The sequence below is a fragment of the Eumetopias jubatus genome, unplaced genomic scaffold (genome assembly GCF_037043125.1).
Source record: "Eumetopias jubatus isolate StellerSeaLion01/CBP00866 unplaced genomic scaffold, mEumJub1_p1.0 scaffold_5, whole genome shotgun sequence".
Taxonomy (NCBI): Eukaryota; Metazoa; Chordata; class Mammalia; order Carnivora; family Otariidae; genus Eumetopias; species Eumetopias jubatus.
Window position 1 is genome coordinate 29,437,368 of NW_028274811.1, and position 27,020 is coordinate 29,464,387.

Consider the following 27,020-nt stretch of genomic DNA (forward strand, 5'->3'; position numbering starts at 1 on the left):
GCCTGGCAAGGTCCCCGGAGACCAAGGTGGGAGGTGAGCTTTGGTTTCTTGTCCTCTCATCCTGGGTTCTACAAGAGTCTGGAGCCTTTGGGGGAGGCCTGGCGAGGCCGTCTGCAGAGCATCCCAGAGCCTTCAGGGAACCCTTCATTCTCTTCCCCCCGCTGCAGGCTGCCGTGGCCGCATCCGGGCTCAACACCGTGCTTGAAGGTGACGGCCAGTTCACGCTCTTGGCCCCTACCAATGAGGCCTTCGAGAAGATCCCCGCTGAAACCCTGAACAGGATCCTGGGTGACCCAGAAGCCCTGAGAGGTGAGTACCCCTCAGCTCCTGCTGCTGCCTCACCGGAGCAGCCAGACTGAGCCCGAGGCCTGCTCTTGTACGAGACAGACATGCCGCCTGCCGTCCTGTCTCATCGCCTCACCTGGCCGTGGCCCTGCAGAGGCCAGAGCAGAGCCCTGGTCAGAGGGGCAAGGAGAGCACGCAGCAGCCTTTGTCTAGCAGCAGCTGTGCTGAGGAGCAAGGCAGGGCCGGAGGTCCAGAGCAGGTGCCGGCCAGATGCAGGAGGAGCTAAAGATGCTCCCCAAGCCAGAGCAAGGCTGCCAAGCAGGCAGCAGCTTGGAGGAGTGGCGAGGAGATGGCAGGGCCTGGCGTCCCTGGAATGGGGCCAGCGTGCTGACCCTTGAACTCTTCCCGTCTGGCCAGGGACCTCATGGATAACCCAAAGTTACAGTTAATAACCGGTTACAGTCGACCCTTGACCCTTCATAGCTGGGTCCTTCCATGCCTCCTCAATGAGCTGCTTGGTTAGGGGTGCATTGATTATTGCTGGAGGAGAGGGAAGGACCCAGCATGTATGAGAGGGGAAGGGAGCAAAGGCCGGGCTTGGCCACTGACCCCTGAGTCTCCTGCAGAGAGGAGTAGCCCCCTGGTCCCCTGTGGACCCCAAACATACTTATTCCTCCCAAATACAATCCAGGGATGACTTCATTTCTTTGGAGGCTATTAAACCCACCTTCATAATGTACGATCTGGAATACCTACTGCATTTCAGATGCCTGATAAATGTAAAATGTTCTCCCTGCAGCCACGCAGGGCTGGCAAGGGCACATTTCTGAAAGCACAGATGGGGATCTCTTGTGTCCAGATGTTGCAGCGCCTCTGTGCCTGGCCTGTGGCAGGAACCGAGGCTCCAAAAGGGAACATGGTACAGACTTGTCTTCAAGGAAGCTTAAGCCTGGTTGGGATTAAAAATAGGTCATGGGATCTGAAGTGGTGAGCACTATGACACAGATGCCCCTACGGTGGTGGGCATGGGGGTGGGGCTGGGGCACATGCAGCCAAAGGGGTCCCGAGGCTTCCTGAAGGAGCTGAGGCTTGGGCGCATGTCAGCATACTGAACTTTCTTTTTAGAGCTGTATTCTCCCTAAAACCAGTTTGTTTGTTTGGTTTTTAAGATTTTATTTATTTATTTATTAGAGAGAGAGACAGTGAGAGAGAGAGAGAGCACATGAAGGGGGAAGGTCAGAGGGAGAAGCAGGCTTCCCACCGAGCAGGGAGCCCAATGTGGGACTTGATCCTGGGACTCCAGGATCATAACCTGAGCCAAAGGCAGATGCTTAACCAACTGAGCCACCCAGGCGCCCTAAAACCAGTTTTGCACAGAGCACATTCTCATCTTTGAAGATATCAGAAGTCTTGATGTAAGAAAAAGATAGCCCTAATTTATTCCTTGTGCACATCGGCCTTTTCCTGCCTGGTAGCCCGTGTGCTGGAAGCACAGGCCCTCAGTGCCGGGCTGTAGCTGGCTGGCTCAAAGGCAGAGAGACAGGAGGCCAGCCTGAGAGGCTCAGCCGTTTCTAGTGGCTTGGCAGACAGGCAAGCAGCAGCCTTAGGCTGGCTTGCCTTATTTGAAGACTGGCTTCCAGCCCTGGCCTTGCTCTCCCTCCCCATGGCCCTAGCAGGTTACCCTTTCCCCACCCAGCCTTCACTTTCCTTCCCTTAGAAGCTAAATCCCCGAGACCTCGTTCCCATGGCAGCCTGGCTGTCCTTTCTCTTCCTGCCAGCTGAATGGCTTTCAAGTCCCCTGAGACCCCTGCGGGAGCCCCGTGCCTCTGCAGGCCCTCCAAGCTTCCTCCTGTCCGTGACAGTGCAGTTTGGGTTCCCACACTCTGCACAGATTGAAACTTGCCCCTGCGGTGAGGCTGTAGGACAAAGGGCCCTGGTGACCTTGGGGAGCGGCCATCCGGGAACCTGCCCTGCCTGGCTGGGGTCACATCCCCCCCTGCTGCTCCTTGCAGCTTCTTCAGGACCCCCAACCTCTGCCCTGTCCCTGAAGGCCACTTGGACAAGGAAATAAATGATTCTATTTATGATTTACGGGTGGGGTGAAGGGAGTAGCAAAGACCATGTCTTATTGATTACCCTTCCCCAGCCCGAAGAAAGATCCTGGCAGCTAGTGGACCCTTGGGTAAAATGAACAAAAACAGGTAAAATGTGCAAACAATCTAGAACTCTCATTTGCTGTAGTTTCTGTCTTTCCCTCCTACATTTTATACTTTTCTAGAAGGTCAGTAGATAAAAAATCCCAGGGTAAACTCATTTTGAGGTTCAGGTACTCGTAAGAGAATTCAATCTCAAGTTGAGGTGCTAATAAGCTAGTCACTAATATTTGTTGGGCGTTTACCCTGTTGTCGGGCACTGTGCTGGGTGCTTAACATTCTGAGCTTCATGTTCTCCTTACACCATCCCCAGGAGATGAATGCTAGGCTTATCTCTGCCTGAGGAGGAAGCTGAGGCTCCCAGAGGCCCCATGCCTTGCCCAGGGTCCCACAGCGTGTAGGAGGCTGAGCTGGGATTCAGACTCAGGTAGTCTGCCTGCTGAGCGTGGCCCATGTCAGGGGGCAGCAGCAGGAGGAAAGGAGGCCCCGGGGTGCACGGTGCCCCAGCCTCATCTGAAGGTCAGCGTCAGAGAGAATAGAATCCTCACGGCCCTGGAGGCTGCGAGCTGGCCTCTGAGATCAGCCTTGACCTGTGTCCTCTTCGACCCCAGACCTGCTCAACAACCACATCTTGAAGTCGGCCATGTGTGCAGAAGCCATCGTGGCAGGGATGTCCATGGAGACCCTGGAGGGCACTACGCTGGAGGTGGGCTGCAGTGGGGACATGCTCACCATCAACGGGAAGGCCATCATCTCCAATAAAGACATCCTGGCCACCAATGGTGTGATCCACTTCATCGATGAGCTGCTCATCCCAGACTCAGGTGAGCCAGGCCTCTGGGGCCATGATCCTGCCAGGCCTGCTGGCCCCTCTGCCATCCATGGTGGGGGCCCTTGGGGAATTCAGGGACCTTGGGGGCCATTTCCTTGCCTGCACCCAGCTCACAGCCTCTCCGGAGAGGGGGCCTGGGCCCCTGGCAGGTTGCAGCCAGACTGTGAAGAATCTTGAGCTGCAGGCCTGGGAGTCTACGCATCACTTTGGAGGCAGTGGAGAGCTGTTGAGGGGGGCTGGGGAGGGAGCGACTCAGTCGCAGAAGCCATTCAGGAGATCTGCCTGCTCTGGTTGGGGACAGAGGGCCATTTGCTGACCTCTGAGCATCTGCCTTCTAGATGGTGCCCAAGCATCGCAGGGACCCTGGGAGAAGTGACTGAGTAGGCTTTGGCTTGGGCTTCATTCAGCAGGCTAGCCTCATTCTGGAATTCCAAGGAGGTCACTTGCGCAGGAGTGAAGCAGTTTCACAGGAGAAAACCAGACCGGAAGACAAGTTTCTGTGGGTGTGGTTGCTGGCATTACCTGCTCCTCAAGCCACCACGCAGATGGCGCTGCCTTGCCACAGGCCTTAGAAGGCGCCCTGACCGGGGGCGGGGACAGAGGCCAACCTCTGCCTCCGGAGCCTCACCTCTCTCCCCTGCCCAGGGAGGCCTGGGGGCCTGGTGGCCCGATGACACGAGCCCGGCGTGCCCCAGCGGGGCTGAGAGGGCCGTTGACTCATGAGATGACATTCGTGCTGGTGTGCGTCATGCTGTGGGGTGGACGGAGGATAAATGAAAACAGCACTTGTAACTTTTGAACCTGCATTCTCTTTCCTTGCAGCCAAGACGCTGTTTGAGTTGGCTGCAGAGTCTGATGTTTCCACAGCCGTTGACCTTTTCAGACAGGCTGGCCTCGGCACTCATCTCTCCGGAAAGGAGCGGTTGACCCTCTTGGCCCCCCTGAATTCCGTATTCAAAGGTAACGTGGTGAAGGCAGCCCCCTGGGAGCCGGTCACCTCCACGGCACCCTCCCTGATGGACAGCACCCCGTGGAACATTAGCACTTCCACCCGGCTCAACCAAAACCCCAGGGGCTCTGCTGTATCCTTTGGCAGAGCAGAGAATGCATTCGGGGGTCTGGTCCTCAGAACTCAAGAGTTTGCCCCTGGCCGGAGAGCAGAGCGCTCTCTTGCCTTTTTATTTGCAGAATCAACTGCTCATGTGGTAGACAGGAGGTCAGAGTGAGGGTACAGCTGAGCCTTGGCTGCAGGGAAGGTGGAGGAGGGGGCCGAGTGGTGTCCGTGACTCCCTCCCTCCACGGGCAAAACTCCAGATGCCCTCGGTTATCTAGACCTTCTTTTGTTTGGTTGATTTGCAGAAGATGCCAGATGTTAAGGAATATTGGCAGCCTCACTGGATTTCTCAATCCCCCATTTCCAAACGCATTTGTCTCTCATTGTCTTTCTTTCTGGAGCGGGCCTCTGGACCTGACCACACCTTCTCTTGCAGATGGAACCCCTAACATTGATGCATATACAAAGAATTTGCTTCTGAATCACATGGTTAAAGACCAGCTAGCCTCCAAGTATCTGTATCATGGGCAGACCCTGGACACTCTGGGTGGCAAAAAACTGAGAGTTTTTGTTTATCGCAATGTAAGTTCTGGCTCCTAAATCATGCTCTTTCTTTGTCTCAGCTCTAAGAATTGGAAACTGTATTAGTGAAATCTATAGATAGATAGATAGATAGATAGATAGCTAGCTATTATGTATATCTTTATATCTTTATATCTTATATATAAATCTTCAATAAGCAGAAGCTTGCCTGAGAACTGGTTTCTAGTAAGAAAGGAAGGGATTTCTGGAAATCTGATTTGAAATGGGATCCTGCAGAGGGATTAGAATCTCCTTTGCTGGAGGCCTTTGGGAATATACCACACAGCTTTTTGAGCCGGTAGGTAGGCAGCGATCCACGTCGAGCTCAGCGTGATTAACAGGGCAGAAGGGATGGAGATTTTGAATCCTTACCTTATGCAAAGACAAGTCCTCTGAACTGAAGCACAGCTCTCCCTGGTCCAAAAGGTTCTCTTCTCTCTTCTCCTGTCCTTTTCTGTCTTCAAACCTAATAGTTACTCTGGAATATCAACCAGAAAGCACAATACAACACAGCCATTCCTTGGGACCAGCCAGTACTATTAACTAAAGATGGTTGTCATCTGTTAAACAAATAAGCCAGTAGAGTTGATCTATTGATTTGATCATTGTCGATGAACCTCGCATGTAATGGGATAGTCTCATCATGGGGCCTCTCTCTAACTCTAGTGGGGCCCAATGGCCCTTTCTCCTTAGGGAACACTATTTTTATTTTTCCTTTCCTGGAGAAAACACAACATTTTATCCTAGTTGTAATGACCCACTCCAGTGTATAGTCACTGATCTTTGTGGATGAAGACACCAGTGTGTGCCCTGAGCGGATCAGGAGGCCCGCCTACAGGTAGGTGACCTGTCCTGTGTCTGCCCCTCTTTGGCACAGAGCCTGTGCATCGAGAACAGCTGCATTGCCGCCCATGACAAGAGGGGGAGGTATGGGACACTCTTTACCATGGACCGAATGCTCACCCCCCCAATGGGGACTGTCATGGACATCCTGAAGGGGGACAATCGCTTCAGGTAACCAGCCTCATCCCAGGGAAGATTTCTGCCAAGTGGTCCCGCCGGGTCAGGATGCTGGGTCTCAGCTGTCTGTCAAGCTCCCCGCTTCCTCAGGGGTCCAGTTAACACTGGCAGTGCCCTGGTGACCTTCCATGCTGGGGATCTGGGGTGGGGGTCATGCTGGAAGCTTATGTTGAGAAGAAGGGTTATTTCTGGGACTGTAATCCCCACATCCTTGGGAACAGGGAGGGGGCTGCATTTTCATATGAAGTGCAAGAAAGATACCACGCTGTCATCTTAAAGTCCATGTAAGCCGAGAGCACCTGGTTTTGAGTGTGGGATGAGTCTCAGTCTGCACAATATCTCCTTAGGGCCCCTGAAGACTCCTTGCTGCTCCTTCTCGGGCTCCCTGTGTCACTTTGTTGTCTTGCCCCTCTCTCTCCATTTCTGACTTCTCGCTCATCCCTGGGAGACCCCCCACATTCTGCACTCCCCTGAATCACATCCCCGGGGTCTGATGGCTTGGCCCCTTCCTTCCTCCTTCCCCCTGTGGCCTCTGACCTCTGGCTATTTGACAGAGCTGAGCATTTATGGAGAGAAGATGCAGACTGGAATCTTCCCTCTTTGTGCATGATCAGGGGGTGAAAACCAGCAAGGGGTGTGAATTCTAGCTCTGGGCTCCACCTACCCGCAGTGGGGAGGTATTTGGGAAGGTGGGCACCCTCTCCCCGCCACAGGCAGGTGACATTTTCTCTGTGCATCTCCCCAGCATGCTGGTGGCCGCCATCCAGTCTGCCGGGCTGACGGAGGTGCTCAACAGGGAAGGGGTCTACACAGTCTTTGCTCCTACGAATGAGGCCTTCCAAGCCATGCCACAGGAAGAGCTGAACAAACTCTTGGGTAAAGACCAAGCGAAGTCTATTTTGCATGGTTTCTAACGTGACTAGAGCGGTCAGGGGACCAGCAGGAAAGGGGGGGGCATGTTACCCAGGGTTTGACTGAAAGGAACTTAACGAGGAGACTGTTTCTAGAAGTGTGGGCAGGAGTAAGGGACCAGCAAAGGATGATGGCACCCGGGGAAAAGTATTTCCCACCACAGGCCAGGGGATGGGGAGGCCGTGCTGAGAAGTGGACAGGGAGAACCGGAGCTCGGAGGAGGGGCCAGAGCCTCAGGCGCCTGCTGGCAGAACCAAGGCCAGGGGGCCAGGCCTCCCTTAGCCTCACTGTCCTCGCACAGGCCCATTGCGTGGGCCCCCTGTCAGCTATGAGACGGGGGCAAAGGAGGCCGGGTGATGTGCTTCACAGTGGTCAGTCTCCCCGGGTACTACACAAGGCTGAGAAGAGTAGAGAGGCATGGAGTGCGGAACAACCAGCCCCGTCCCTGAGCCATGTCTTCCCCATGAGGACCTATGAGGACAGCGACAATGAAGCCATTTTACCTGTGTGAAATGTCTCTCAGGGCAAAAGCTTTACCGAGGAGCTATTCCTGGCCCTGAGAAATTTAGCGGAGGATGTTTGAGAGAGAATCCCAGTGGTTAAGGGCTTGGACTCCTGGATGACCTAAAAGCAGTTTCAGTTCTTGGCTCTGGCGTTCACCGGCTGAGTGACCTCTAGCAAGTTGTTTAACCTCTCTGAGCCTCAGTGTTCCCCTTAGAAAAATGAGAGTGCCTTGCTGTGTGTTGTGTGGAGTAAGTGAGGTGTTGCTTGCAGTGCCGGGCACACATCCTCCCCCAGTTTTGGCTGCCGTGATGGGGAGTGGGGGCGGGGGTGCAGCGTTGAGCTCTGGTGCTCGCCTGTGACCCACACTTCCATGCTCACAAAAAGGTGGGCCTGAGGAGGAGGAGGGGCAGGGAAGAGAAAATAGGGGAGGAGGAAGGACCTTGGCCACACCTTGGGGCCCGCATCATCTACACCTTCCTTCCCGCTCCAGAGCAGGAAGGAATTTTCTATTCAGAAAGTTCAGGCTGCAGGCAGCTGTGGGCTGAATTTGTGTCTTGTTGAATATTCTTTATAGCCAAGCGAATGCTGTGTCTTTGATGCTGACGTATGTTCATTCTGAACATAAACTTTCCATTTCCCCCCCCCCCCCCCCGCCCCATCCAGCAGGAGTGGAATATTCCCCAGATGGCCTTGAGCCTTCTCAGTTTCCCTCTCGTTTTCAGTTGTACAGGTCGGGGGAGGCTTGGGCCAAGTCTCCCAAACGCACCCTCGGCCAGGCCTGCAGGCAGGAGTAGCCCCCAGCGCTCCTGGGAGATGGGGGGCTGGCCAGGTGTAAGAGGTCAATCCGGGTATTAGACGTCTTGGCAGAGGGAGCCCTCTGGCACCCTGGGGGCTGGCGTGGCTCAGCACTTCCAGGCAGGATTTCTGTGGAATGGGAATTCCCATCCTCCAAGTTGTGGATGTTTGGAAACTACTTGGTACCTGGTGGCTCCATCCCGTGGCACTAATGTGGATTTGTCTGTACCCAAGTGAACTCTCCAGAAAGCTTTAAAACTTCCTCCATTCTCCGTGTCGAAAGGCTAGAAATAGTCATCCAGAAGCCCTGGGGCTATCTAGCCGCTTGACTGGGAATGTGAGCACAGGGCGGGGTGGAGGGCGCATGACGGATGAGAGCACGGCCGGTGGCTTTAAGAATCGCCTCCCACACTCCATTTGGAAAATGCCTGGGCACCTTTATGAGCAATCGGATGCTCTCCCCAGTCGGTGGAGAAGCTGGTGTGGGCTGGAAGGAATGCCCAGACGTGACGAGCGGGATGCTGCGGAGGGAGTGCCCCCCTCAGCCCTGACCTCATCGGCTGCCCAACCCCCCCCCCCAGATGGCAGCTGTTGACTCTTTTAAGCTCTCCCTGCAGGAAACGGCCGCCCCAGAATATGCATTTGAGGGCAGAACGTGTAAATATTTCACTACTGTGTTATAACCATCAGGAGCCACGCTGCTGATGAAATGTCCCAGATGCTGGTGCTGGAAAGGTTCCTGGCTTTCCAAGCAAATATTTAGCTCATGGAAAAATGAGTCATGCTCACAGAGGAGTATGGATTAACTCCTTCTCGGCAGCACAGAGAGCTCTTGCTTAACCTAGCAGTCCCCCGACTGTAGAGGCAGACACGGGCCTCCATCCCCTGAGCCTCTCCTGCAGGCTCCAGGTCAGAGGGCTGAGCGCACCTGCTGTGTGCTGCTCACCTGGTCGGCGGGGGGCAGGGGGGGGGGTTCTCCGTCTCAGGCATCACCACTTGCATCCCCGTCTCGGCCCTTCTCGACCATGCCAGTTACCAGCCTTGCGATGAACTCTGCTCTCCTTTCTTTGCCACAAACCTGCAGGCAATGCCAAAGAGCTGGCCAACATCCTGAAATACCACATTGGCGATGAGATCCTGGTCAGCGGGGGCATCGGGGCCCTGGTGCGGCTGAAGTCTCTCCAGGGGGACAAGCTGGAAGTCAGCTCAGTGAGTGTGCCTAAGAACTAAAAGGCCAGCCATGTACTGCCACTGGGGTTCCAGGGCACCTCTCAGCCTCCGGGCCAGTGTTAGACACTCACACACAGTCTTGAAGATGCACCTTGCATCTCTGAGTGCATTCTGTCCAAAGACAGAAAAGAGGAAAGGGTCTTGGGGAAATGAGGCGAGATTGTGGTTAGACACGAATAAGAACTTCCAGATTTGCTGGGGAATCAAGCATCTGACTGGTGTGGGGGAGAGGCCGTTAGATCTTCCTTCCCTTAAGGAGATGATAGGCAATTACTCATGCAGCTTGAGGGATCGATCCCCAGTCCCCTTCCTACCCCATCCCTTCAAATCTGGGGCTCACCGAGCTCCACCATGAGCCAGACCATCCCACGAGGCTTTTTCTGCAGAGGCGTGGTCTGTGAGCCTTCCCTTGCTCTGCACCTTGAGGACACACATTCCGCTTTGAAGCTGCCTCGGGGGATTCCCTCACTGAAGAGAGAGAACAGACAGGCAACTGAGCTCAGTGAAGCTGCCGTGGCCTCCTGGCTGCACTGGCCAGGCTCCCGGGGCTCCCCTGTGGAGCCACCACTCTTCCAGAATGTGGCTGGCTCAGCCTCTGCTCGGGGCTCCTCTCTCCTGACCTTCAGCCATCCCTTTGCATATCGCTTTCCTTCTGGAGCCTGAGGAAGCACGGAGGGAGCCAGAATGTGATGACTTGTTGACTTCTAGTTTTGGGTGTTGGGGTCCCATCACAGGCGTCCGTCCCCCCTTCCCCCTTGGGTCTGATCCATGAGCCGTTCGGGAAGGACTGAGGTAGACGCCTGGGTGCACTTCCTGTGAGAAAGGCGGGCCGCTGAGGACAAGTGGAAGGAGCCCTACACCCGGGGCTGGAAGCCTGGCTTCTGTTCCCCGCCATCCCACCCACTAAAGGAGGCACCGGGCCTGTCCTGGGTCTCGGTTTCCTCTTCTGCTAAGTGGGGCAATGACACCGCCTCTTTAGCACACACTGCTGTAAGGACGAAGTGAGAGGTGCGCGAGGCTCTTCCGTAGATGACACCGCACTGAGCCACCCGCCGGCGTTAGAAGGCGTCCACCGGGCTAAAGGCGTGTGGCTGGCGGGGGCCGTTCCGTTCCCCAGCGTTTCCCTCACACCTAACCCAGTATCTGGCCTCTGGAAGTGCTCAGTAAACACTTACTGAGTGAGTAAGATACATATGGTCTATATCGTCTCTTTTTCTCCCAGAAAAACAACGTAGTGAATGTCAATAAGGAGCTGGTTGCGGAAGCTGACATCATGGCCACCAATGGGGTGGTCTATGCCATCTCCAGTGTCCTGCAGCCTCCAGGTAAGGCCCTAAAGTATCCCAGCCCCGCTCAGCCTGCAGCTGACCCTTCTCCATGCACAGCAGTCGGTGCTTGATGGGAAAACTGTTCGATGCAAAGATAAGAATAGTGCGCAACATGCCATCTGAGCCTTTATGGACAGCGTCGCTGTGGCCGATTGAAAAGTGAATTAGGAACTGTTGGTTTTAAATGCGCTACACCAGAAACTCAAGGACACATTTCTTTTTGCTGAATTGCCTGTCTAAGCCCCACTCAGACATGGCCCACTTACTTGTCACACGTGGATGCGGTGAACGTGGCTCCGAGCACACATCTGACAGCATCGCGCCTCATGGGAGTTCTCTTTACCTCCAGCAGGGTTGAACTTGAGTCCAGCCGCTGCCTGCACTGTGCATTCACCTTTTTTTGCCTTCTTTCCCCATGGGCCAAATTCCACCGTGAGTTAGGAAAAGTTACGAAGGAAAAATTCATGGGAGAATGTGAGCCAGCAGGCACAACAGTGCCCCTCGGTCGTGCTTGCTGTGAATGCCATGCTAGGAATTTCGCTCTCACCAATGTTGCATTTTCTTTCGTCTCCAGCCAACAGACCTCAGGAGCGAGGGGATGAACTTGCAGACTCTGCCCTTGAAATCTTCAAACAGGCGTCAGCATATTCCAGGGTAAGATGCTGCTAGGTTTGCCCGTGGCCTGAGCAGCCTTGGGTCCTCTGCCTGGGCCCAGTCTTCCTTGGCAGCACTCCCAGGGCTCCCGTGAAACTTTCCCCACTGCCATGCAGCTATCCTCAGTGCCAGCCTGAGTGGAGTTCTGGGGAAAGAACCCAGGCAGCCCCCACTTCCTTTGTGAGCAAAAACCCAGGCCTTTAAACCAAGGCCTCTGAGCCTCATTCCATGAGGAAGCCACTGCTGGTGAGGACAGATAAAGCTCTGGAATCCATCTGTCCAAGGAAGGCAGCGCATCCCAAATTTGCCTTACTGTGGCCTTGCCGGGCCTGAGCCTGGGCCTCTAAGTCACCCTCTGTTTTTCATGACATGGCCCGTCTTGGGGAATGCTGGGGCTCTTCAAGGCAGTGGTGTGGGTCCTGGATACAGGGCAGGTGTGGGGGCGGGGGGGCATCTCTCCCTTCCTCGCCTCTGCTCTGCTTTCCCCTTAGAACCTCTCTGATTCTTCCTGCACTTCTCTTCCTGCTCCCCGGCTTGCCCCGGGGCCTAGAAGCCCCACTCAGGCTCCTTTGCTGCTTCGCATGAGGTGGAGCCTCTTGGGAACCTGGGCACCTTATAGAAAGTTTGCGTTTGAAGAGAAGAGGCTGCTGGAGGTAGTTCTTACCCAGAGTCTTGGAGCTGGAGTATGTCCTTTACTTTTGGATAGAGGGGTTTCCTTTGTGCCCCTTGAGGAGGGTTCTTGGCCTTGAGCTCCTACACTTGAGGGCCACCTGCTGTGCCGTCCCAGCTCCCCAAGCTCTAGGCTGTGGACTCAGTGGAAGCCTGACTCTGGGGTCTCCCAGGAATATCTACCCCAGACTCCACTTGGTTGGGGCTTACACTTCGCTTGGGGCTGCCATGACCAACTGAGGGGCTCCCTAGGACCCAGCAGTTACATGTCCCCCTTCTTCTTCCTCACCCCCAGCATTTTTTTCTGGGGTGGCCGTGGGCAAAGCCACTGCCGTGAGCAGGGGCAGGTACAACTTTCACTAGAAACCTGACACTTGGTGTTTTCTTTCAGGCCGCCCAGACCTCTGTGAAACTAGGTGAGTCTGGCCTGGGTTTAAAGCCCTTTGTATGTGTGCTTGGGCCCTTCCCCCAGGCAGGCCCAAACCTGCCCTCTGCTGTATATAGATCACAACATCATGGTGCAATAAAACAAGCATGGCCTTTGGGGTCAGACACAGAATACCCAATTCCCTTCGCTATAAGGTGGAGATAGTAAGAGTACCAACCTTTTAAGGTTGCTGTGAGTTTGGGGCTTTGGGAACCTGGGAATATTGCACGGTGACTTGGCAGAAGCATACAGTGGCTTGGTTCGAAGCTGGTGGATGGAGGAAATCCCAGTTCCTGTTACATCATGGAGTGAGACATCATGATCTTTGTTGTATCATTAAGACAGGAAGTCTCCCAAACCAAAAAGCACCTGTAGGGGGCAGGGGAGTGGTGGGAGGGGGCCGCGGGCCCTGCCCTCGTGACTCTGATGGTGTCCTAGACAGATACAGGGTGGCCCGATTCCTCTTCACCTTGAAACCTCTCTCTTCCAGCCCCCGTGTATCAGCGGTTACTAGAGAGGATGAAGCATTAGCGCAGAGGATGCGGGAAGAACGCACTTCGGCAGCTCACCACCACTTTCTCTGAGTTTACCAAAGAGACTGAATGTTTTTGAAACCAAATGTCACACTTCAGTGTGCTTGGGCTGCACCGGAATGAGATCTGAGCCCTGGGTGGGTGGAGGGAGGAGGGAAGGAGATGTCCTTTTATTTGGTTTCCCCCCCAAACATGGCTGTTAACCCACTGCATGCGGAGACCTGGATATCACTGCCTGATAGTCGCTCCTAAAAAGGACCTGTCCCGAACATGGAATTTCCCACCCATGCCAAGTGCTCTGGAAAGGGGGGCTGAAGTTTTGTGGCACTCACCAAACACGAATCGGGCAGTCTAGCATGATGGGGGCGGGGATTCTGACACAGTTCTTGTAAAGCTCTTTTACAACTGGAGAAATGGCATCATTATAAGCTATGGGTTGAACTGCTCTGTGCCTGCGTGTGGCTTGGACGCTTCTTGGTGGCCCTGTCCGGGTAGAAAAGGGAGGGTAGGTAGAGCATGCCGAGCCCAGGATTTCCCAGGTGTGGCAGAGCCATCGTGTGTTTGTAATAATAAAACCAAAGAAATGTATGCCTGTGTGGACGGGAACTGCGTGATGGCCTGGCCTGGGTATTCGCAGGGGGCGCTGGCGGTGGGGGGATGCTGTCTGTTTCTTGGGGCTGTGCTGGTCCTTCCTACCGAGACTGCAGCCAGGAGCAGCATGGCAAGGAGCCCCGAGGGGACCATCTGTGGGACATGCTCCGTCTTTGTTGAACTCACTTTCCTTTCAGCCTCCATGGGCCCTGGGGGCTGGAGTCCTCTGTGCTCCCTGGACTCCTCTTATTGGCCAGAAGTGCCCATCTCCCTTCCAGCCTCGTGACCCCCCTGCCTTTTTTTGGACTTTAGAATGCTCGGCACTACCCTGTGAAGAGGGTCCTGCACGGTCCCATTATACAGATGAGGAGACTGAGGGTTTCCTCAGGAGAGGGAGAGCCCCCTGGCAGCACAGCAGATAGCTGAGCCGGGACTGGCACGCAAGCCTCCTGCCTCCCAGGGACCCCCATTCAGCATGGGAGCCAGTCCGGGTTTTCCAGGCCCATAGCCCCTGTGCCAACCTGCACGCAAATCCTTTCCCTGGCTCCTTCTGTCTTCTCCATTTTGAAATGTCCTCGGCACTGACAGGGTAGTGCAGCCGGGGCATCACTGCTCCCAGGCGCAGGCAGTATGGCCTTGAACTCTGAGGCCCTGTTCCCTCAACTGTACCAGGGGGCTGCCCAGAGCATCTCTGTCCTAGGTCCGTCCGGCGGAAGAAACGAGATGATCCTCATAAGATGCCTAGCACGGCATTAGGTAGCCTGATTCCTATCCTGCTATCTGGGATTGCTCAGGATCAGTGCAGCTGAGAGCCCTCTTCGGTGCCTCGGCCAGAGGCCGCCCCCTTACCTGGAGACAGCGCCCCCTTACCTGCCGCCTCCAGCAGGTGGCGCTCATTCCACCTACAGGACCCAGAGACCCTTGGAACTCAGAGCCACTGCTGGGAGTAGAGCCAGTGGAGGCACAGAGGGGGCCCCTCCCGCCCAGTCTAGGGAAGACAGACACTACCTGTCATGCCTACAGTCCCTCATCCACTGCTCCACGGCACTCATCGATCGCTCCACAGATAACTGGGTGAGGCCGCGATTTCGGGATGCTTCCGCGCCCATGGGGCAGGGAACTGGGAATCCGTTCGTGGCACTACCGCCCTCGCTTCGGCGCGACAGATGAGGAAGAATCTGAGGAAGGAGGGGCAGAGGAAGGGATGCAGGGACCTCTCAGAAGTGGGAGGAGGGAGATGAGAGCAGGTGCAGGAGCTCACCTGGAGGTGAAGGGCTCACAGGAGGGTGTCCTGAGAGGTGACACAGCCTTCGGCAGCCCGTGCCGGCTAGTTCTTGCTGGATATGCTGCAGCTCTGCTTCATTTAAGCACCCGAAATGCACAGCCCTGGCTTTCCAAGAAAACGTGGGAACCCTAAGAAGTGGTTAGTTTCACTTTTAGAGATCCCTTCATTTAAAATAAAAACCAACACAAATTCCTTAAAAATGCCAAAACCCCTCCCTCTGTGCCTGCGATCCCTGCCCTGCCTCCATCCCAGCCTCCCCAACAAGGGGGCTCTGCTCTTTCAGCTGGACCGTTCTCCTTGTAGACTGAGCACCACACACAGCCTGCCTGGCCCTGCCTTCCCTTCCCAGCCAAAAAGGATCGAGCTCTCGTCTTTGGGGTCCTGATTACCCCTCACCCCCGCCTGTGTTTTTCTTGGGAGACCCCGGGCTGAGCATTAGGGGTTCCTATCTGGGAATGGATGTCCAGGGCCTGGATATTTGGGGGGGGGGCTCCTGGAGGGAGGTGTGTGCCTGTCCTGTGTCCCCCTCCAACAGAAGGCCAGAGGGCAGCCCAAGCCAGGAGGTTGTGCAGGCCCGGGCCCACCCCCGCCCGCCGAGCGCCAGCGAGGCAAAGCAAGGAGAGGGAGAAGGGCCAGGTGTTCTGCTGGTTCCCTTCCGTCTCTGCTGCCACTCGGCTGCCAGGCCTTTGGGGTAGAGAGCACCGCGAAGACCCTGAGCACAGGGGCCCCGGCTCCTGTGGGGCTGGGCTGGGCCTCTCCCAGCAGAGGCCGAGGCTTTCTGGACCTGGCCTTACTGGCCCGCCCACAGGCCAGTCGGGTTCTGGGGCCAGAGGAGGGGCCACTGCCTTGGGCTATGCTCCGAAATGCACCGTCTTTCCTTTTCCTTACAGTCCTCTTTAATAGGTAGGTGTGAATAGATTTCATTTTACTGCTGTGGAAGCTTCAAGAGGTAGTTTGCCAGGCCACAGAAGAAACAGGCAGACGCTGGCACGGAAGCCGGGCCCATGGGACTCCAGACCCCACACTCTTAAGCGTTCCACTCCTTCTGCCCCACGCCCAGCAGCGTGCCTGGGCAATCGGACTCGGGCACCAGGGCGGCCAGAAAGGGCATGAGACCCCCGCCGCTTCTGAGAAGCCCCGGCAGGCCTGGTCTCTGTGTGCACTGCCTAGGCCATAACTTGTTTACGTGCCGCTGGTGGCCGGGAGGGGATCAGCGACAGCCTCGGATGTCCCGGCCACATGGACGTCAGGATAGGAGAGAGGAAGGGGATTTCTCAAGCGGCGGAAAATGCCTCTGTGCTTGAAGCCATAATTCAGTGTCACGGTCTGAGAAGAGCTGCCCGGAATGCTGTGCTCAGAAATCTTTCCAAAGCCAGGAGAGAAGGCCATGGAATGAAGGATGGGCCCAGTGCCCTCTCCCAAGAAGTCAAATGAGGCCACTTCTGGCCAGGCCTGCTTGGCAAGGAAAGAAACACGTCCGTTCTGTGAGATCCCGTGGCCAAATCTTGGGCCGAGGTGGTTCAGGGAAGTACACACACACACAAGGGCTCACACACTCACATGCACACACTCTCACACAGTCACACATTCACACGCACACCCCCTGCTCCCACACACACCCCTGTGCAGGCCTAAAGGGCCCCAGACAGAGCCTCAGGTGTAGGTAACTTCTGGTGGGGAGAGGACTCTGAGTCCTGGAGGAGGAAGGTAGGGCCACGGTTGCTCCCTAGGAACCGTCTGGCTGTGGCCTCAGGCTTGTTGGAGGCAGGCCACACGGGCCATCCAGGGCAGGAGGCTGTGACTGTGCTGCCCCTGCCATCCCAGAGCTGGTCATCGGTGAGAGAGGTGGTGGAGGGAGCACCCCGAGACCTGAAGAATGCGGGGGGCTGGGGAGGGGGTTCTGGGCTGAAAGAAGGGTGTGCGTGAAGTCTCTGAGGCACGTGCTAGAGTCCTGTACCTGCGGTGGGAGAGCAGAGAAAATTCCTCCGGCGAGGGAGATTCTGGGAGCCAGCCCACCTGGCCTCGGAGGCCGTGGTGAGACGTTGAGGCGTTATCCCCAGGACAAGAAGCCACTGGAGGGTTTACCCGAGGGATAGGGGTGAGGAGAGGTGTACCCTGATCAGATTTTCATTGCGGCAAAACACACATAGCATGGAATTTACCTTTGTGATCATTTTTTAAAGATTATTTATTTGAGAGAGAGAGAGAGAGAGCAAGCGTACATGAGTGGGGGGAGGGGCAGAGGGGAGACTCTCAAGCAGACTCTGCGCTGAGTGGGGAGCCCCATGCAGGGCTCGATCCCATGACCCATGAGATCACGACCTGAGCTGAAACCAAGAGCCGGGCCCTCAAGTGACTGAGCCACCCAGGCACCCCTTTTCAACCATTTTTAAAAGTGTAGAGTTCAGTGGCATTAAGTACATTCACATTGTTGTGCAATCGTCTCCGGGATTCTTTTCATCTCATTGGGCAACACCGAAATCCACCAAGCACAAGCTCCGTGTTCTCATTCCTCCTGCTCTACGGGGCCTTGGTCACCACTGTTCGACCTTCTGTCCCTATGAACTTGACCACTCCAGGTACCTCATATAAATGAAATCGTACAGTATTTGTTCTTTGGTGACTGGCTTTTTTCATTAGGATGCCTTCTGGGTTCATCCATGTGATAGCATGCGTCAGAATGTCCTTCTTTTTCAAGGCTGAGGAATATTCCTTTGCACCTATGCCACATTTTGTTCATGGATTTCTCCATCGATGGAGGATGGGTTGCTCCCACTTTCAGGCTATTGTGAATAATGCTGCTATGAACGTGGGTGTACGAATATTTGAGTCCATTTTGGGTATACACACAAAAATGGAATTGCTTGATCATAAGGTAATCCTATCTTTAACTTTTTGAGGAAATGGGGCGCCTGGGTGGCTCAGTCGGTTGAGCACCTGACTCTTGATTCGGGCTCAGGTCGTGATCTCAGGGTCCTGGGATGGAGCCCCCGCGCGTTGGACTCTGCGCTCAGCAGGGAGTCTGCTTGTCCCTCTCCCTCTGCCGCTCCTCCTCCTCCCGCGCACTCTCTCTCTCAAATAAATAACTAAAGTCCTTAAGGTTTTGAGGAACTGCTACCCCCCGCTTCCACAGCGGTTGTGCTATTTTATTTCCCACCAACTGTGCACAAGGGTCCGGTTTCTCCATGTCATCCTTGCCCTGCTGTTTTGTTTTTATAACAACCATTCTTTTTTTTTTAATTTTTTTATTGTTATGTTAATCACCATATATTACATAATTTGTTTTGGTGTACTGTTCCATGATTCATTGTTTGTGCATAACACCCAGTGCTCTATGCAGAACGTGCCCTCTTTAATACCCATCACCAGGCTAACCCATCCCCCTACCCTCCTCCCCTCCAGAAACCTCAGTTTGTTTTTCAGAGTCCATCATCTCTCCCGGTTCGTCTCCCCCTCTGACTTACTCCCCTTCATTCTTCCTCTCCTGCTATCTTCTTTTTCTTTTTTCTTAAAATATGTTGCGTTATTTGTTTCAGAAGTACAGATCTGTGATTCAACAGTCTTACACAATTCACAGCGCTCACCGTAGCACATATCTTCCCCAATGTCCATCACCCAGCCACCCCATCCCTCCCACCCCCGACCACTCCAGCAACCCTGTTTGTTCCTGAGATTAAGAATTCCTCATATCAGTGAGGTCATATGATACATGTCTTTCTCTGATTGACTTATTTCACTCAGCATAACACCCTCCAGTTCCATCCACGTCGTTGCAAATGGCAAGATCTCCTTCCTTTTGATGGCTGCATAATATTCCATTGTGTATATATACCACATCTTCCTTATCCATTCATCTGTCGATGGACATCTTGGCTCTTTCCACAGTTTGGCTATTGTGGACATTGCTGCTATAAACATTGGGGTGGACGTACCCCTTCGGGTCCCTACATTTGTATCTTTGGGGTAAATACCCAGTAGTGCAATTGCTGGATCGAATGGTAGCTCTAATTTCAGCTGTTTGAGGAACCTCCATACTGTTTTCCAGAGTGGTTGCACCAGCTTGCATTCCCACCAACAGTGTAGGAGGGTTCCCCTTTCTCCACATCCCCGCCAACATCTGTCGTGCCCTGACTTGTTAATTTTAGCCATTCTGACGGGTGTGAGGTGGTATCTCATTGAGGTTTTGATTTGGATTTCCCTGATGCCGAGCGATGTTGAGCACTTTTTCATGTGCCTGTTGGCCATTTGGATGTCTTCTTTGGAAAAATGTCTGTTCATGCCTTCTGCCCATTTCTTGATTGGATTATTTGTTCTTTGGGTGTTGAGTTTGATAAGTTCTTTATAGATTTTGGATACTAGGCCTTTATCTGATATGTCATTTGCAACTATTTTCTCCCATTCTGTCGGTTGTCTTTTTGTTTTGTGGACTGTTTCTTTTGCTGTGCAAAAGCTTTTTATCTTGATGAAATCCCAATAGTTCATTTTTGCCCTGACTTCCTGTGCCTTTGGTGATGTTTCTAGGAAGAAGTTGCTGCGGCTGAGGTCGAAGAGGTTGCTACCTGTGTTCTCCTTTAGGATTTGGATGGACTCCTGTCTCACGTTTAGGTCTTTCAACCATTTGGAGTCTATTTTTGTGTGTGGTGTAAGGAAATGGTCCAGTTTCATTCTTCTGCATGTGGCTGTCCAATTTTCCCAACACCATTTGTTGAAGAGACTGTCTTTTTTCCACTGGACATTCTTTCCTGCTTTGTCAAAGATAAGTTGACCATAGAGTTGAGGGTCCATTTCTGGGCTCTCGATTCTGTTCCATTGATCTGTGTGTCTGTTTTTGTGCCAGTACCATACTGTCTTGATGATGACAGCTTTGTAATAGAGCTGGAAGTCCGGAATTGTGATGCCGCCAGCTTTGCTTTTCTTTTTCAATATTCCTCTGGCTATTCGGGGTCTCTTCTGGTTCCATACAAATTTTAGGATTATTTGTTCCATTTCTTTGAAAAAAGGTGGATGGTATTTTGATGGAGATTGCATTGAATGTGTAGATTGCTCTAGGTAGCATTGACATCTTCACAATGTTGGTTCTTCCAATCCATGAGCATGGAACGTTTTTCCATTTCTTTGTGTCTTCTTCAATTTCTTTCCTGAGTATTTTATAGTTTTCTGAGTACAGATCCTTTGCCTCTTTGGTTAAATTTATTCCTAGGTATCTTATGGTTTTGGGTGCAATTGTGAATGGGATCGACTCCTTGATTTGTCTCTCTTCTGTCTTGTTGTTGGTGTATAGGAATGCCACTGATTTCTGTGCATTGATTTTATAGCCTGCTACTTGACTGAATTCCTGTATGAGTTCTAGCGGTTTTGGGGTGGAGTCTTTTGGCTTTTCCACATAAAGTATCATATCATCTGCAAAGAGTGAGAGTTTGACTTCCTCTTTGCCAATTTGGATGCCTTTGATTTCTTTTTGTTGTCTGATTGCTGTGGCTAGGACTTCTAATACTATGTTGAATAGCAGTGGTGAGAGTGGACATCCCTGCCGCGTTCCTGACCTTAGGGGAAAAGCTCTCAGCTTTTCCCCATTGAGAATGATATTCGCTGTAGGTTTTTCGTAGATGGCTTTTATGATATTGAGGTATGTACCCTCTATCCCTATACTCTGAAGAGTTTTGATCAAGAAAGGATGCTGTACTTTGTCAAATGCTTTTTGTGCATCTATTGAGAGGGTCATATGATTGTTGTTCTTTCTTTTGTTAATGTATTGTATCACGTTGATTGATTTGCGGATGCTGAACCAGCCTTGCAGCCCAGGGATAAATCCCACTTGGTCGTGGTGAATAATCCTTTTAATGTACTGTTGGATCCTATTGGCTAGTATTTTGGTGAGAATTTTTGCATTCATGTTCATCAAGGATATTGGTCTGTAATTCTCCTTTTTGATGGGATCTTTGTCTGGTTTTGGGATCAAGGTAATGGTGGCCTCATAAAATGAGTTTGGAAGTTTTCCTTCCATTTCTATTTTTTGGAATAGTTTCAGGAGAATAGGTATTAATTCTTCTTGAAATGTCTGATAGAATTCCCCTGGGAAGCCATCTGGCCCTGGGCTTTTGTTTCTTGGGAGATTTTTGATGACTGCTTCAATTTCCTTAGTGGTTATAGGTCTGTTCAGGTTTTCTATTTCTTCCTGGTTCAGTTTTCGTAGTTGATACATCTCTAGGAATGCACCCATTTCTTCCAGGTTATCTAATTTGCTGGCATAGAGTTGCTCATAATATGTTCTTAGAATTGTTTGTATTTCTTTGGTGTTGGTTGTGATCTCTCCTCTTTCATTCATGATTTTGTTGATTTGGGTCATTTCTCTTTTCTTTTTGATCAGTCTGGCCAGGGGTTTATCAATCTTGTTAATTCTTTCAAAGAACCAGCTCCTAGTTTCGTTGATCTGTTCTACTGTTCTTTTGGTTTCCAGTTCATTGATTTCTGCTCTGATCTTTATTATTTCTCTTCTCCTGCTGGGTTTAGGCTTTATTTGCTGTTCTTTCTCCAGCTCCTTTAGGTGTAGGGTTAGATTGTGTATTTGAGACCTTTCTTGTTTCTTGAGAAAGGCTTGTATTGCTATATACTTTCCTCTCAGGACTGCCTTTGCTGTATCCCAAAGATTTTGGACAGTTGTGTTTTCCTTTTCATTGGTTTCCATGAATTTTTTTAATTCTTCTTTAATTTCCTGGTTGACCCATTCATTCTTTAGTAGGATGCTCTTTAGCCTCCATGTATTTGAGTTCTTTCCGACTTTCCTCTTGTGATTGAGTTCTAGTTTCAAAGCATTGTGGTCTGAAAATATGCAGGGAATGATCCCAATCTTTTGGTACCGGCTGAGACCTGATTTGTGACCTAGGATGTGATCAGTTCTGGAGAATGTTCCATGGGCACTAGAGAAGAATGTGTATTCTGTTGCTTTGGGATGGAATGTTCTGAATATGTCTGTGAAGTCCATTTGATCTAGTGTGTCATTTAAAGTCTTTATTTCCTTGTTGATCTTTTGCTTAGATGATCTGTCCATTTCAGTCAGGGGGGTGTTAAAGTCCCCCACTATTATTGTATTGCTGTCAATGTGTTTCTTCGCTTTTGTTATTAATTACCTTATATAATTGGCTGCTCCCACGTTAGGGGCATAGATATTTACAATTGTTAGATCTTCTTGTTGGATAGACCCTTTAAGTAGGATATAGTGTCCTTCCTCATCTCTTATTACAGTCTTTGTTTTAAAATCTAGTTTGTCTGATATAAGGATTGCCACCCCAGCTTTCTTTTGGTGTCCATTAGCATGGTAAATGGTTTTCCACCCCCTCACTTTCAATCTGGGGGTGTCTTTGGGTCTAAAATGACTCTCTTGCAGACAGCATATGGATAGGTCTTGTTTTTTAATCCAATCTGATAGCCTGTGTCTTTTGATTGGGGCATTGAGCCCATTTACATTCAGGGTAACTATTGAAAGGTATGAATTTAGTGCCATTGTATTGCCTGTAAGGTGACTGTTACTGTATGTTGTCTGTGTTCCTTTCTGATCTTTGCTGCTTTTAGGCTCTCTCTTTGCTTAGAGGACCCCTTTCAATATTTCTCGGAGGGCTGGTTTCATGTTTGCAAATTCCTTTTGTTTTTGTTTGTTCTGGAAGCTTTTGAGCTCTCCTTCTATTTTCAATGACAGCCTAGCTGGATATAGTATTCTTGGCTGCATATTTTTCTCGTTTAGTGCTCTGAAGATATCTTGCCAGTCCTTTCTGGCCTGCCAGGTCTCTGTGGATAGGTCTGTTGCCAATCTAATATTTTTATCATTGTAGGTTACATATCTCTTCTCCCGAGCTGCTTTCAGGATTTTCTCTTTGTCTCTGAGACTCGTAAGTTTTACTATTAGATGTCGGGGTTTTGACCTATTTTTATTGATTTTGAGAGGGGTTCTCTGTGCCTCCTGGATTTTGATGCCTGTTTCCTTCCTCACATTAGGGAAGTTCTCTGCTATTATTTGCTCCAATATACCTTCTGCCCCTCTCTCTCTTTCTTCTTCTTCTGGGATCCCAATTATTCTAATGTTGTTTCGTCTTATCGAATCACTTATCTCTCGAATTCTGCCCTCGTGATCCTGTAGTTGTTTCTCCCTCTTTTTCTCAGCCTCTTTACTTTCCATCATTTGGTCTTCTATATCACTCATTCTCTCTTCTGCCTCATTTATCCTAGCAGTTAGTGTCCCCATTTTTTATTGCACCTCATCAATAGCCTTTTTGATTTCGACTTGGTTAGATTTTAGTTCTTTTATTTCTCCAGAAAGGGTTTCTCTAATAACTTCCACGCTTTTTTCAAGCCCAGCTAGTATCTTTAAAGTCATGATTCTGAACTCTAGGTCCGACATCGTACTAATGTCCGTATTGAGTAGGTCCCTGGCTGACGGTACTACCTCTTGTTCTTTTTGCTGAGGTGATTTTTTTCGTCTTGTCATTTTGTCCACAGGAGAATAGATGAATGAGAGAACAAAATGCTAACAGGTTTACAACGTCCCCAGCAAATATACTGTATACAAATCAGAAAAGACCTGAAACCAGGGGAAAAGAAAGGGAAAGAAAGAAAAAAGAAAGAGAAAAAAAAAGAAAAAAAGATAAAAACAAAAACAGAACAATACAAAAAAAGCAGAATGTGATCAAATATGATCAGGCTAGTGCATAGATCAGTGCCACACACTAGATTTTGGGCGTATTTTGGTCTGTTAGAAAAAAGTGCCTCCTAAAATTTTAAAGGAAGAAAGACATATATGTACAAAATAAGGGTTGATACAATGAAGGGATAGAAGATGACTGTAAAGATGAAAATTATAAAAGATTTTATAAAAGGACTTGATAAGATAAGAAGTTGTTTGAAAAAAGAAAGAAAATTTAAAAAAAAAAAAGAAAGAAAAAAGGGAGAGAATGTGATCAGGCAGGAGACTAGAACAGAACCATACACTAGTGATTTAGGGTATATTTTGATCTGTTAGAAGAAACTGTATCTCAAAATTTTAAAGAGAGAACAACTTATATATATATATGCCAAAAATAAGGGTAACTACTATGAAGGAATAAAATATGACTCTAAAAATGAAAAATAAAAAAATTTTTTTTTTTTAAAAAAGATTGATAAGATGTTGGTTGAAAAAGGGAAAAAGAAAAAGAAAAAAAACAGTTAACAAAAATTAACTTTGATGAACTAATGAATCATGGTAAAAAAAAGCCATGAATTCTATGTGCAGTATTCCCCTAGCGCTGGAGTTCTCCCGTTCTCCTTGATCGGTAAACTTGGTCTTGGCTTGCTGGCTGTTCGTGCTGATCTTCTGGGGGAGGGGCCTGTTGCTGTGGTTCCCAAATGTCTTTGCCGGAGGCTGAATTGCCCCGCCCTTGTCGGTCCGGGCTAAGCAAGCTGCTCGGGTTTGCTCTCAGGAGCTTTTGTTCCCTGCAAGCTCTTGGTACAGCTTTGGAGGACCAGGGTGAAAATGGTGGCCTCCCAATCTCCACCCGGAGGAGCTGAGAACTCGGGGCCCCGCTCCTCAGTGCGCCCCCAGAGAAAAGCAGTCACTCCCCTGTCCCCGGTCTCCGGCCGCACTCCGTGCTCACCCGGCCTGTGACCGAGCGTTTCTATCTCTGGCACCCGACCCCGTGTGGAGTCTCCAAACCCAGCAGATCCCTGCGGTGCGCTCCCGCGCCGCTCCTCCCGGGGGAGGAAGGAGAGTCTCCCCGGATCTGCCGCTTGTTGGGTCCCTGCTGGAGGAGCAGTGGCCCGACTGGGCCGCGGATCACAGTTTATGGCCACCCCGAGCTGAGAGCCCGCGTCTCGGCTCCGTCTCTGCAGCCGGCCTCCCTGCTCCGATCCCTGGGAGCTCTGCCGCACTCAGGCACCCCCGGTCTTTCTGTGACCCCAAGGGTCCTGAGACCCCACTGTCCCGCGAGGGTTCCACCCCCCGCTTAGCCACTGGAGCGACGTCCCTCAGCGGAGCCGACTTCTAAAAGGTCCGATTTTGTGCTCCGCGGCTCTAGCACTTGCCAGAAGCGGCCGACGGAGGCCCCCTCCCCCACCGTCTATCCTCCCGAATATCGCCTCGGATTCACTTCTCCGCACGTCCTACCTTCCAGTAAGTGGTCGCTTCTCTGTTCAGAGAGTTGTTGCTACTCTCCTCTTCGATCTCCTGTTGAGTTCGTAGGTGTTCAGAATGGTTTGAATAGGGATTCAGCTGAATTCCTGAGACCAGACGAAATCTAGGTCTCCTACTCCTCCGCCATCTTGCTCCGCCCCCCTCAAGTCCTATAACAACCATTCTAATGGTTGTGGTTTTGATTTCATTTCATTCCCTCATGATGAGCAATGTTGTGCATCTTTTCATGTGCTTATCAGCCATTTGTACGTCTTTGGAGACATATCTATTCAAGTTTTTGCCCATTTTTGAATCAGGTTGTTGGCTTCTTATATGTTAGAGAAGTTCTTTATATATTCTGGATATTAATCTCTCATGAAATATATGACTTGCAAATATTTTCTGCCTTTCTGTGGGTTGCCTTTTTACTTTGTTGATAGTTCCCTTTGATGAATAAAAATGTTTAATTTTTATTAAGTCCAATTTATCTGTTTTTCTTTTGTTCCCTATACTTTTGGTGTCATATGCAAGAGATCACTGCCAAATCCAGTGTCGTAAAGATTTTCCCCTATGTTTTCTTCTAAAAGTTTTATAGTTTTAACTTTTACCTTTAGATCTTTGACCCATTTTGAGTTAGTTTTTGTGTGTGGTATAAGGGTCTGCATTCATTTCATGCAGGCATCCAGTTTTCTCAGTAACATTTGTTGGAAAGACTGTCCCCTTCCCATTGAATGGTCTTGCCACTATTGTTGCAAATCATGGCCATATGTGCAAGGTTTTATGCCTGCACTCTGTTTCTATTGGTCTATAGGTCAATTTTTATGTCAAAACCACACTGTTTTGATTACTGTAGCTTTGTAGTGAGTTTTGAAAATCAAGAATTATGAGTTGTCTGACTTTGTTCTTTTTCAGGATTTTTTTTTTTTTTTTTTTTTTTGGCTATACAGAGTCCCTTGAGATTCCCTATGAATTTTAGGATGGATTTTTCTATTTCTGCAAAAAGACATCATTGAGATTTTGGTAGAGATTTCAGGGACTCTGTAGATCACTTTGTGGTATAGTATAGACGTCTTTGTGATGTTAAGTCTTCCAACCCATGAACACAGGATGCCTTTGGTTTATATTTGTCTTCTTTCATTTCTGGCTCTTTTCCACATATAAGTCCTTCATAGAACCTTGGTTAAATTAATTCCTGAGTGTTTAATTTTTTGATGCTATTGTAAATGGCATTGCTTTCTTAATTTCCCAGTTTGTGTTTGGAAGATTGCTTTGGCTTCAGGGTGGAGGGAAGGAATGGAAGCTGGGAAACCAGTCAGGAGGCTGGCACAGCCATGTAGGCAAGAGATGATGGAGGACCAGGGTGGTCACTAGAGACAGAAGGACGTGGAGGGATGAGGTCTAACCTGGAGGTGGGACAGACGGGTTTTGGAATTGGGTTAGAGGAGTGGTGTGGAAGAAAAGGAGAATTCAAGGGTGCTAATGTTTCTACCTCAAACAGCGGGCTAAAAGATGTGCCCATTTTTCTAAAATGCAGAGGAGTGAGGGAGAAGATGTCAGGAGGAGAAAATTAATGGCTCTACTAAACATATTTGAAGTTGGGGAAGCCAGTTAAACGTCCGAGTGGGATGTCAGAGAGGCTTTTCGACATCCAAGTCTAGAGCTCAGGGAAGAGGTCAGGACTGAGTTGAGGTGTTGGGGAGTCATTGCATACAAGGCTTATTCACATGCAGCGCCTGGGTGAGATCACCTAGCGAGAGGGCACAGATAAAGAGGAGTGCTTTGGGCTCCTCCTCCAGCATCCAGAGGCTTGGGAGAGGAAGAGAAAGCTGCAGAAAGACCCGAGAACTTGTGTGTGGAGCCCTGGATGTCCAGGGAGTAGAGCCTTCCAAGGGGGATGGCGTGCCAGCCGTGTTAGGTTATTGGTATGCCCCCTGGATTTGGCCGCCTGAATGTCATCAGGAGTCTCGGCAAGCACGTGGTCAGTGGAGACAAGGGGACTGCGTCTGGAGTGGAGGAAACAAGGACGAG

The 27,020-nt window shown here is 50.8% G+C and overlaps 1 protein-coding gene across 2 annotated transcripts in view; it reads left to right on the plus strand.

Moving 5' to 3' along the window:
- Positions 1-13,566, plus strand: part of TGFBI (transforming growth factor beta induced) — a 37,865-nt gene extending 24,299 nt beyond the window's left edge. For both annotated transcript variants that reach the window (XM_028103717.2, XM_028103716.2), the window contains exons 7-17: positions 168-309; positions 3,050-3,262; positions 4,093-4,230; positions 4,761-4,906; positions 5,784-5,920; positions 6,672-6,802; positions 9,222-9,346; positions 10,590-10,692; positions 11,270-11,349; positions 12,410-12,434; positions 12,936-13,566. In XM_028103717.2, coding sequence (XP_027959518.1) covers positions 168-309; positions 3,050-3,262; positions 4,093-4,230; positions 4,761-4,906; positions 5,784-5,920; positions 6,672-6,802; positions 9,222-9,346; positions 10,590-10,692; positions 11,270-11,349; positions 12,410-12,434; positions 12,936-12,976 — 1,281 coding nt within the window. In that variant the 3' untranslated portion in view covers positions 12,977-13,566. The remainder of the gene's footprint in view (positions 1-167; positions 310-3,049; positions 3,263-4,092; positions 4,231-4,760; positions 4,907-5,783; positions 5,921-6,671; positions 6,803-9,221; positions 9,347-10,589; positions 10,693-11,269; positions 11,350-12,409; positions 12,435-12,935) is intronic.
- Positions 13,567-27,020: the final 13,454 nt, after the last annotated feature.